We start from the raw sequence: 12,437 nt of genomic DNA on the forward strand, positions 1-12,437 counted from the left end.
TGTGACTTCACTTATCTAATTCCTTAAAAGTGTCTAACAGAGAGGGCTCTGGTTTTCCCATCCTGAAATGTGGTTATTAGAATAAATGACCCATAGCATTCTCTTCCAGCCCGAGTCCCTTTGGTCATCGTCATTAAAGAAGGTAGGCTATATTTGCTTAGGGGAAAACCCAGTGAAATAGTAGAGGTAAAGAGAAAATGACTTAGGGGTTGCAAAAAGGCAATGTTAGGTCGAAGAAAGGGGGAGTGTGAACATCTCTTCCCTGATACATGCAGGGTTACTTGTGAGAGTCAGGGCCCCCCTCTACTCCTGCCCTCGGGAGGATGAGATGAGGTTCTCAGGCATCTTGTGACTTTCCCCTCCAAAGGAAAACTGGATTGACCTCTCTCTGATGTGGATGCTGCTTGGAAACAGCAGATGGCTTAGCTTGCTGAAAACTCTCGGCTCTTCCCGGATTGGCCAGCAGGATTTATGTTTATAATATACTTATGCCTGTGGCAGAGAAGACCATCAATTCCGTCTGCGTCGCCAAATAACTTGCTAATTTTCCTGGCCAGTCTAGTACATAGTGTCATTATGGGACTCCCTCGACTGTCAAGTGCAGGCATATTATGTTCATTTTCTGGACCTGCACTGTCGAGAAGGAACTTGGGCATTACGTGCCTTTTTTTTTTTTTTTCTTGTATAAAGTCATATTCAGACTTGCGTAATGGCTTACCCCTTTTAACTGGGGTATCGTCAAAGGCCTGGCCATTGACATATGCCAAGTCTGATCCTCGTAGGCTTGCTTTCAGCTGCTGTAGTTCTGTGGGAAATTAGAGTGTGACTCTGAAAGACTGTGCACTTGATCTTTTTATACCACTGCTCCTTCTAACGGGAAACTCTTTGTAATAAAGAATGATTCTGTTAATGAAGCCATTTGCACTTCACCACCTAGACAAGCGACTTTCTGAACAAGGTTTTGGCAGAAGAAATCAATCTCCATATGCCTGCGGCTCCTCTGGGACCCAAATCTGAACATGATTAGTTAGCAGAACACTTTTGACTGTTCTTAATGATAATGGTGTGCATATATCTGAATGATCACCATGACCAGGAGAAACACACATCCCCATGGGACCAAGTCTGGATACAGAATGGCTCGGAAGACAATTGGACACATTCTGTTTCTCACCTCTCCCTCCCCAGTCTAGGCTGATAGGAACTCACATTAGTGTCTACAACATTCTCACCTGTATGGAGGCCCTAGGGTTTTCTGCTGCATAACCTCACGCGTACACCCAGCTTGTGTCCTTCGTGATTAGGCAGCCCTTCTTACATTGCAGCTTATGTTCTTGATTGCCTGTCTTTGGGAACCAGCTCTGGGAAGCCCTTGTGCTTCTGAAGCTGAACAAAAATGGTCTCTTCCTTCTCGTTCAGATACGAAGAATGTTTGCTTGTGTGTGTGGGTATATGAGCAGCATTACAAGTATGTGTTGAAGATTTTAGGGTCTTTGAGTTAAGTGTTATTTGAGGGAGTATTCCCAGTTTCAGTAAATGTCTTCTGCGTGGACAGGTACTTCTGTGCTAGAAATGCGTTCTCTGGAGGGTTCCAGAGAGAGCTGGGGAAATCGTAGCTGCACGGGGCTGTGGTACGAGACAGAGGATGGGAGCTCAGAATATCTGGTCCCCTCTGAACCCACTGCCTGCTCCCTCCATGAGGGTCCTCTCCGAGGCTCTCCCTGGCCCGCACTGATAACAGTGGATGAAGCAGGCAGCATACTTGAGGCCGAGGCTCTCAAAATATGTTCCTTGGGCCACTTCCATTGAACCAACTGGAGTATCTGTTACAAACCAGATTGCTTTTGACCCAGACCATATGACTCAGCATATCTCTGGGTGGGGCCTGGGAACTTCATTTCAAAGAGGGTTTTTTGTTATGTTTTGTTTTTAGTCTTTTGGTACACAGATATTGGGAGCCATTGGCCTAGGGGTGTACTTAATAGAGAAAAATGAATGTTACCTTCATTTTTATTATTTTGACTCCCACTGCGTATTTGGCTAATCAGATACAACTAAAATTATTCTTTTTGGCACTTAGCAGGATGTAAACATTTTGCAGACCATGAGTTTTCCAAGATGTCCCTAAACATGTCCTTTTGTCCATGCCTGCTTCTAAGTTTGGTCATGATTTTCCATCTTTTTGGAGCAACTGCTCAGCTTTTAAAATCCAATACTAGTACTTTGTCTGCTCTCAGCCACCTTAGCTGCTGTCAGGTGGCTCACCCAGGCTCCTAAATGAGGTGGCATTTCCTACTCTTGCCCGAGAATTAAGTGGGAATGAATTTGGCCGCACCTTCTGGCCTGGGTAACTTCTTGGCGTTAACAGGATTGCTTGTGTCCCATCTTTATGATTCCTGATAAAACTGCAGTGTTGGAGGAAGGCTTGGGTGAATGTGTCGTAATAAAAATGGCCATGAATTATTTCAGAGTTGGAGGCGTCTATGTCCCTTCCCTCAAATCTGGACAGGCTTTGTCATCATCTCTAGGATTTCACGTGGCAAGGCGTCCTGCCAAGCTGTGAAGTCTGCTGTGAAGTCTGAGATCATAGAGACTGTGGGCCTCCGGCTCAGCTCAGTCTCCGCTGAAACCACAGAAGGACCTGGTCCAGGCCTTGCAAGAGCAGAAGAGCTGCTCAGCCAAGCCCTGCCTGCATTCTGGGCCCACCAAATCCTGAGATGATAAAAGAGTTATTGTGTTTTATTTTCATTTGTATTTTTTTAAAGGTGATTGTTTTGAAGTCACAAAGTTTGGGAGAAGTTTGCTCTGTGGGAATAGCTACCTACATCTATGTATGGGTTGTGGGGTAACCTTGGTGCTGCACTAACATATTCTCATCAACACATAGAGTTATCGTTTTTCCATCTGGAGGGATTCAATTAGAGAACCAGCAGCAATATTGGTAACAATAACTCGATACAATAAAATGCCTGCATAATACTTAGCAGAACATAAATTACATGCCAACTAAGTAAAACATATGCTTTACCTAATGAACGCGGAGCAATTTAAGGATATTTCTTGATTTACAAAACCGTGTACTTCCTGGCATTTAGGAAGGAAATGAATATAAATTGAGCTGATTATTTAATGGAGGAAACAGGCACCGAGAATTAAACCGGTTGCTTTAACTGTCGTCATAGTGGGTCAGTAACATGTCCATCCATAAACTAGGTCCCAGAGACAAGTGTCTTTCAAACTTCTTTGGCTGCAATTCACAGCAATAAACATTTTACCTGGGCCTTGTATACATACATCACCTCTGGAGCAAACTTCATGAAATACTACTTATCCTTATTACATATAATGAACTCTGATATATTTAATTTTTTTCTCCTGAAAACTGCTGGCCAAACATGCTGCATCAATTTCACGACCCATTCATGGGTCATATACTACAGTAAGGACAACACTGGTCTAGACACTGAGTTTCACGGGACCAGGGCATCTGTCCTTTTTACCACTGTGTACACAGGTGCTTAGATATTTCTGTTGTCTAGAAGGTACTCAAGGTACTTAATGAATGAGTGAATTCCATGAGTGACTGTAGTTCCAATTTCTAAAATGCGTAAGATATTAATCACAAGTCAGGAAACCCAGTTTTGATTCTTGAATCATTGTATATCTTTGAGAAGTACCTCCTATATTTTCTCATCTGTGAATTAGAAATTGTAATGTCTAGTACTCATGGGATAAAATGAGCCCGCAAGTAGAACTATTTGGATTGAAAGATAAAGAATTACAAATAATGGATTAATGTATTTGTTACATATATACTTTAAAATGCCCAGAGGTATCACATGAAAAATTTGTCACCTTAATATTTTAATACCACTTCATTAATATAAATTAAAGAAGGACTATTTTTAAAAATGAGGTCTTTCCTGAAGAAAAAAATTTACTTAAAATTTCATTGCATGAAAAAAATTGTTCTAAAATGTTGGGCTGGGTAGATGCTGACTTTGAAGTATTAACTGGGCTGCTGAGAGATTGGCAATTCTGAGCGAAAGATTAAGCAGATCCATTGTGTAAATGGATATTTTTGAAATTCTGAAGAGAGACTTGGTTGGGTCAAGTGCCCTTGTTATTCCTGGAGGAATTTGTTAATTCCTATATATACACATCAGGAAATGCTGCCATTTCAAAATTACTGAGGTCTGCATGTATCCATGTCTGTGGAAGATTTAAGGAGTTTGTTAAATTGTTTGAATAACAACTAGGAACTCTAAGCTCAGAGAACAAGACGACTTTTGCTCAGAAGTATATCTTGCTGCCCAACCTAGGGGAACTTTCCTATTGTTCTCCCGGTAAAGCCTACCATGGACCTAAGTTCCCGGGAAATCTCCCAGCTTGCAGTTTGAGTCAAGTGGCACCATCCGGTGGTTTGACACTCTGCCTTTGAAATCAGAGAAACCGACTCTCAGTTCCGGTTCTGCCACTTTCAATATGTGGGATGCCGGTTTCTTGATATTTGGCATTGTGCGCGTTAAATGAGATATGGCACGGGTGCACACGTGTGTATAACCTTGAGCACCATACCCAGCAGACAGAAAATACTCAATGAGTGACAGTCCCTGTTCCCCGCTCTTATCATTGTTCTTTGTTATTGCCAGTTCTTTCTTGTCTGGACTCGCAAGCTGTAAGAGTTGGGCTCTAGAAAAGAGATTTGTTTGCTCAAGAAATAAGCAGATTTCTCTAAGGTCCAGGGAAAATCGTTTTACAAGTTGTACCATGTCCTGGGACTCAACCATGGGGACACCTGGCAATGGCATCTGGAAAGACAGTCACATCCCTGTCTCCACCCGGGAGTGGTAGATACAAACGGTACATCCTGGAAAGCCTCCTTTCAGCCAGCAGCCTTGCCTGTGTTTGCTGGGGGAAGGGCAGCCCTGTTACAGTTCATACTTCGTTGCCGAATCTGGGGCACTAATGTGATTGCTCACTCTGTGGTGCTGAGCTATTTTGAAGCATCCTTTCCGATCAACTCGAGGCAAAAACGGTGAAGTAGGCATTTGTTTCTGTCACTCCAGTCTTCCTTCCCCCTCCTGTGGTTTCGCCCCTCCTCCTCCCTCCCCTTCTGTCAGTGAATTTCTCAGGCTTTGTACCGCAGAGAAGCTGAAAATGGCTTAAAAGCCTGTCCCCTTTAGGTTCCTTGAGCCTAAGAATTACATGAGTGATTCACAAAGGGGAGTGTTTCAGATATTTGCAGGTCAGCAGGAGAGACCGCCTTGAACTGAGGGGGGGGGGGGGTGGTGTCATCTGCTGTCCTGCACTTGACACTGCTTCTTAACTGGCCCGCGACTGAAAAGCATCATGTCACTGAAGCAGGAGGCAGATGTACTCCAGCATTTTTCAAGGTGTATTCCGTGGGAACACATTAGCTGGTTTAAATGTGGTCGACTACATTTAAGAAACAGTAAGTCACAGCCAAACAAGCTGCCTGGCTGTACGGTTTCTCAAGACAAACACTTCATGTTCAAGGAGGTGCTTTGAACTTCCAAAGCAGTATTCAGGATGTACCATTTTCCGTCTTACTCAGTCATCTTCCCTTTTTAATTTTTCGTGAAGCACCTTCATCATCTCGGTGACATAGAACATCCTTTACAGAGCACCAGTCTAATTCAACCCTCCAGACCCATGAGTAAAGTAGGACTGCAAATGGTAAAGTGAGGTGCTTCAGCTTATCCCCCCAACCTGGTCACCAAGTCAGGACTAAGGAGTAAGTTCTCTGACTCCATAGCATGGCCAGACACCCTAACTGTCCCTGTGAATTTAATGTTTGTCTTCCCCGCTGGACCGCGTGCCCTACCAAAATAGGTGCTTTGACTGGTCCACTGCCCTCCGTATCCCTAGCACCTAGCACGGCCCCTGACTCGTGTGGTTGAACCAGGACTTACGAAAATGGAATTGAGATTGTTCATGGGGATGGCCCTTTGTTGTCCCCGCCTGACTATGTCCTTGGCTTCCCCTCTGAGCCTGCTGTCTCTTCCGGGGCTGGTCACAGACCGGTCAGCGCCGAGTTCCATACTTACACTGAGAATACGTGGTCCCAGTTCCGCTGACGCTGAACCTGTTGAGGTGCAGTCTGTGTGTGACCACATTCTTCTGCGGCTGGAACAGGATGATGTGCACCTTGGGTGCGAACAGGCAGCCCAGGACCACAAAGCCACTGAGGCTGACGGAGATGCACATGGTTGTTGTCTGCACCTACAAGAAAGGGTTGTCTTGTTAAATGTCTGGCTGCAAATTCAATCATGTGGCCTACTAAAAAGAACACTGAGAAAAGACCAAACTAAAAAAGCAAACAAAAACAAAAAAAAAACCAAATCATCCACAGTTCTGTTGTTAGTATAACCAAATCAATATAATAATTAAATGGGATCTTCTGGGCTTGGGATGTTCATGGAAACATCACTGAAGATTTATAAGCAAACACATTTGTATCATGTGCTCCTGAATGCTTGCCAAGACTTTACCTGGATTTTCTTGTTTTGTTTATTTTCTTTATATTTGTAGAAAGACATTTCTGCAGAACCCCCTAAGTCAGAATTCTGAATAGTAAAATATCGATATGCAGTGATGAACTGGCCAGGTTGCTGATGGTTTCAGTCAATCAACTTGGCTTGCTTAAGATTTACTATAATCATGAACAAATTGGGGTCCTTTACACTTTCCTTCATCTCTCTCTTTTGCTGGGAATTCTGCCTATCAGCCATTGGTTTCCCTACTCAAAATCGGGGAAGATCATCAACTTTCTTCTGGGGTCTCCATCTTTAGTTATTTCATTGGCACCTCTCTGAAATTTTGATACATCTGGTGCTCCCTGTTCAATCATTTTGTTCTCTAGGCTTTCACACACCTGTTTTGTTGTTGTTGTTGTTGTTGTTTTGTTTGTTTTTTTAAGATCTTATTTATTTGACGGACAGAGATCACAAGTAGTCAGAGAGGCAGGCAGAGAGAGAGGAGCAAGCAGGCTCCCTGTGGAGCAGAGAGCCCGACGTGGGACTCGATCCTAGGACCCTGGGATCATGACCTGAGCCGAAGGCAGAGGCTTTAACCCACTGAGCCACCCAGGGGCCCCCACACACCTGTTTTTGACAGAAGAATTTCTGTTGCTTCCTCTTTGCCTCCCCTGAAAGTACACCTCAGAACTAGGTTTTATCATGTCTTTTTTTCATTTGTTGACTTTCACTCTTCATCTTCACTGATCTCATCAACTGTCCTAACTTCAGCTCACATACATTTTCTGGAAAACCCTAAATTAGCTTCTATATATTTTATTGCTTTCAGGACTGAAAAACAGAAATTAATTATTTCTTGTTTCAATTTCTCCTCAGAGTAGCTATGGTAAATCCTAGAGTAATTTTAGATTTCTTTGTCCTCTTTCTCCAGGCAATGCTATTACTAGATAGCATAATCTCTCATGCCCTAAAGTGTCCTACCTTCTTTCCTGATCAAAGAAAGCTGAAGACCGAACAATTAACTGGAGAAGCCACATAACGTTAGAAGGCTGCATTCTGTTTGTGACTAAAAAAAATTCAGGTTATACTTGTAGCGTAATTCTTCAGACTCTGGGTTTACTTTATATGCTAAAAGCACAATCTGTCCTCTCTATTTTAAACCTCTTGTCCCTTTTAACTGTCCTACTTGGCCCCCACATTGCAGGCTCCTTTCTCTTTTGCTCACTGCTCAGCAGAGTCAACGATCTCACTCCACGATGTAAGAACTTTGATAAATCATAACTGTGTTATTTATAGCAAGTCCAATTTCTAGCATAATTTGTTTTTATTTTTACATAGATAAACAATATCAGAACTGTATTCTTCCTTTAGAGCTCTACCCCTCCCTCCTCAGCCTTGACTATAGAGCTGATAGGAGAGATATCAGATATTATGATGAGGGTAAGGCATGTTCCAATGTGCCAGTTTTCAAGGAAGCCTTTTCTAAAAACATGCCTTTAATGTTGAAACTTCCCGCACTTGAAGACATTGTAAGGAGACGAGAGGCTTTTATGAGGAAGATGTATTGGAAATGTTGTGCTGTGAGTTGTAGACCCTTCCTCCCTGAAGGAAGATTCAGCTTATCTCCTTGCTTTGAAGACCTAGAGAGGAGAGCTTCCTTATAGCCTTTCACAGAAGGTTTAAGGTTTTCCTGCGAGAGGAGGATGTCCTGGCTTGGAGCCTGATTCCTGTCTCAGAAATCTTGAAGGTGAGAAAAGGCTAATTACTTTCTTGGCATAGCTTGCTACTGTGCAGAGACTGTCCTTTACTGTAAGAATTGATCAAAACAAAAGATAATGTGAGTGCCATGCATGGGCAAGATGGGCCACACTAGAAAGAGCCATCATGGGTAGTCTTGGGCTTGTGTGGAGGAGTTTGGAGTCCTTCCTAGAAAGAGGCCAATGGCAGGGTATAGCTGGGTGCCCTGGGACTGAGCACAGAGCCCCAAGGGACAACTTAAGGTAGGATTTGCCAGCCAGCTCACTCAAGGACCAGCAGGAGAAAAGAAAGCAGCTGGAAATTTCTGAATATTGCATGAAAAACAACCCTTAATCATCATCAGGTATCCTCAGAACGTGTGTTTAGAAAACACTGCGGAGATCACAAAACCATCCAGTTACGTAAGAATTTTCTAGCTTCTTCCTTATTACTTTTTAACCAGGGCCAAGAGGGAAACAGCAACTGGTGGACTAGGGAGAGTGAATAAGGGGAAAAGAAAAGTCAGGGAGTGCAGGCTCTCAGCTGGAGGCGGGCCAGAATTTGGGAGAAAATGAGGATTGATGTTAAGTCAAGGTATGGTTTTGATAATTACACAGGACTAGGCATTTTACTTTCCTAATAGAGACTATTTTCCATTGAAAATGACTGTAGTACCATATCACCTAAGAGCACATACTCATGGGCTTGCCAGGGTTGTGAGCATTTTCATTCATTGCTCTCTCCCCAGCACCAGAATGGGGCCTCATTTGTGGTGAATGTGCAGGATTTAAATGTGCCCACTGGGATTTTCTTCCAGGGGTGGGGACTTATTACTCACACCGAATACTAAAGAGGCAATGGGCAGCAGAACTGAAGATGCATTGTTGTTCATAGTTTATACAGCATATTATTTAATTGTTTTTATAGAGTCCAAGTAGTAGCTTCATAAACTCATGTGTTCAGTTCCTTTAATAAGTCACACCACTGCAAATCTGTCTTTATCTATAATTCTTCATGCTGCTCTGCTCACCTTCCTCAAACTCCCAGCACCACTGGACATGGTTAATCACTTCCTTCTTTTTGGCTTCCTAGACAGCTTTCCCTCACTGCAAGTTCCTTGTCTTTATTTTCTTTTTTTTTTTTTTTTTTTAAAGATTTTTTATTTATTTATTTGACAGAGAGAGATCACAAGTAGACAGAGAGGCAGGCAGAGAGAGAGAGAGAGGGAAGCAGGCTCCCCGCTGAGCAGAGAGCCAGACGCGGGACTCGATCCCAGAACCCCAAGACCATGACCCGAGCCGAAGGCAGCGGCTCAACCCACTGAGCCACCCAGGCGCCCCTCCTTGTCTTTATTTTCTTGTTGGCTTTTTCACTTCTCCTTGAACTTCAAGTGCTGAAGTGTCCCAGACCTCAGTTTGGATTGTCTTTTCTTCACCATCTCTTTGAGTTTACTTAAGCACCTCCTCTGTTCATGTTGTTCAAATATTTATTACTAGTTCCAACCTGTCTTCTCAGCCTCCAGACATATTCATTTGCTATCTTGGCATATTGTCTTGGACATGTGCCAGGCATATTGGGATTAATAGGTGACCAAAATTAATCCCTTCCTCCAAGTGTCTCCCCTTGAGTAAGTGACATCAAATCCCTGCCGAGTGTGCAAGCCCCAAACCTGGGAGTCATCCTTGATTTGGCCTTTTCTCTTACACCCACTCATCCCGTCCAGGAGGTTCTGTTCGTTCCTTTGGAAGACAATGCTCCATCATCACTGTCTGTGCGGTGGTCACGTGACCCACTTTGCACAGCCCATGGGAGGTGGAGCTCAAGGAACCAGAGCCAAAGCTGACCCTCCAGCTACCACTATTGCTTTCAGTCATAAAGTCTTAAAGTCAGCGTCAACAAAACTGTGGCAAGCTAACGCATTACCTTGTAAGTAGAGTTAAATCTCAGATGATACAGTCTTTGACAGTTTTGGCATTGAGGTCAGAATGGCTTTCTCAAAGAGGAAGTCTTAGGGCCTTAGGGGCTGAATTAACAAAATTTGAGAAAAGTGTAAGAGAATCAGTAGCAAAAGTGTTGACCAAATTCTATGGCCAATGAGGCAGTAATAGTGCTCTCCTTATTCCCTGTTAATGAATGAGGTGGATCTGGGGAGGGGCTGAGGGCTGAGTGACCGGAAGTGGGTTCAGATAGAGCGGCGGGATCAGTGCTCTAATTGTTGCTAACTCTCCTCTAGGGGATGGGGTGGATTTCTTCCCTAATCTTTTTTTTTTTTTTTTAAGATTTTATTTATTTATTTGACAGAGATCACAATAGGCAGAGACACAGGCAGGGGAGGGGGGAAAATGCTCCCCGCTGAGCAGAGAGCCCGATGCGGGGCTCCATCCCAAAACCCTGAGACCATGACCCAAGCCGAAGGCAGAGGCTCAACCCACTGAGCCACCCAGGCACCCCTTTCTCCCTAATCTAATCCAGGTCCTGGGTGGGCAGGAAGTTCAACTCCCTATCACATCAAACTTGCAGAGACATGCTCTAATACTGAGCATGAAAGGAGAGACCTACAGAGAAGGCAAACTCCAGGTGAATCATCTGCACTTTGACTGATTGTCCTGGGAACTGAGGGGGCCGGGTGCGTAAACCCTTGCTGAAGAAGAATGGCAACAGCTGGGCCCTGCTAGGGCTTCCTATAGTCTCCCATGGCAAATTTACATCCATTCCAAGATGACAAAGGTCTCTCAGTTTTTTGTTTCTGGTTTTTTTTGTGTTTTTAAAGATTTTATTTATTTATTTGACAGAGACCACACGTAGGCAGAGAGGCAGGCAGAGAGAGGAAGGGAAGCAGGCTCACTGCCGAGCAGAGAGCCCGACACAGGGCTCCATCCCAGGACCCTGGGATCATGACCGGAGCCGAAGGCATAGGCTTTAACCCACTGAGCCACCCAGGCGCCCTGATCTCTCAGTTTTTTGCAGCAGAACCTGGAAGCAAAAAAAGGAGCTTTGCCTGTCTGAGACAGAAAAATGCTCTGGAAAACCATAGATGAGGCACTGATTAGTATTTGGGTTCTTACTGACTTGGATTGGATTTAAAATGCTGACAGAGGGGCTGCATTCCAGAAGGAAAGAATGAAAGTGACACAAAGAAATCTAGATAAATCCTTGCAGTTGGCTGCGGCACTGGAAAACTTCCCCAGCCCTTTGGCTAAAACCAGGCGAGACTCTGAGAGATGTTATCACGATGAGACAGCAATTGCCCCGGATTAAGACGGACTTCTTTAAAAACGTCATTGCTGTGCAAGTCAAGGCTGAGTTAGCCCAAGTGCACAAATCATGTGCCCGAGGCCGAAAGCTATCTCCTTCTGGCTTCTGAGTCAGGGAGTTCCCAAAGTTGAAATGCAGTGACAGTAATGATGATCTTGCTGTGCTGTCTAGGGTTTGGGGGGTTCAGAGACACTGGACCTTTGTTTGGCTGAGCTAAGAGTGGCTGCTGCATGCTTAAAAGTGAAAGCTAATGTTCTTTACTCACTAGTGTGGAGCTACTCTTTCCCTCTGCTGCTGATGCCTCCTTCACCCACCACCCTGATTTTAACCGCTTTAAGGAGAAGGATACTCAGGTTTGTCTCTCTCTCTCTCTCAAAGAAGTAAATAGTTAAAATAAATCCTACATGAACACACTACAACATTTTAGATAAGGACAGAATCAATAACAGTGCTGTGGTAGGACAGAAATAATGTTTTGATGCAGTATTTTTTAAAAATAAAAATGAAGGCTAAAAACCTGTGATGGGGGTGCCTGGGTGGCTCAGTCGGTTAAGCATGTGACTATTGGTTTTGATTCAGGTCATGAGCTAAGACCAGTATTCCTGTGTTCTGGTTGGTTCATTCCTGTCTTGCCTCAAGAATATTCCCTATATGCCTTATACTCTCTGAGCTCTGTAACTGCACTTTCCTACCAAGGTACAGTGTGAACTCCCCCCTCTTGAAGGAGTATTCCTGGAAAGACCATTCTTACTGATCCAACTCTTTTTTCAGATCCAGTATACTGGGAAATTTCAGGGAGGGAAAACCTCAAATTTTTATGCTTTGTTGGTTATAGTCATCTCACCATCCTACCCAGACCTGCCAGGGGGAAGGCAGGGTTCAGCCTACGAGGAGGCAAATGAGGCACTTGCTTGAGATGCAGATTTAAGGGGGCATCAAAAACTC

The 12,437-nt window shown here is 43.9% G+C and overlaps 2 protein-coding genes across 2 annotated transcripts in view; one reads left to right on the forward strand and one right to left on the reverse strand.

Annotated features, from left to right (window-relative positions):
* ELAPOR2 (endosome-lysosome associated apoptosis and autophagy regulator family member 2) overlaps positions 1–12,437 on the forward strand; it is a 214,682-nt gene that overhangs the window by 189,772 nt on the left and 12,473 nt on the right. The window lies entirely within an intron of this gene.
* The window catches only part of GRM3 (glutamate metabotropic receptor 3), a 223,255-nt gene that overhangs the window by 8,196 nt on the left and 202,622 nt on the right, over positions 1–12,437 (reverse strand). The window contains exon 5 of the mRNA XM_046021107.1: positions 6,072–6,246. Coding sequence (XP_045877063.1) covers positions 6,072–6,246 — 175 coding nt within the window. The remainder of the gene's footprint in view (positions 1–6,071; positions 6,247–12,437) is intronic.

This window comes from Meles meles, chromosome 10, assembly GCF_922984935.1.
Source record: "Meles meles chromosome 10, mMelMel3.1 paternal haplotype, whole genome shotgun sequence".
NCBI classification, from domain to species: domain Eukaryota; kingdom Metazoa; phylum Chordata; class Mammalia; order Carnivora; family Mustelidae; genus Meles; species Meles meles.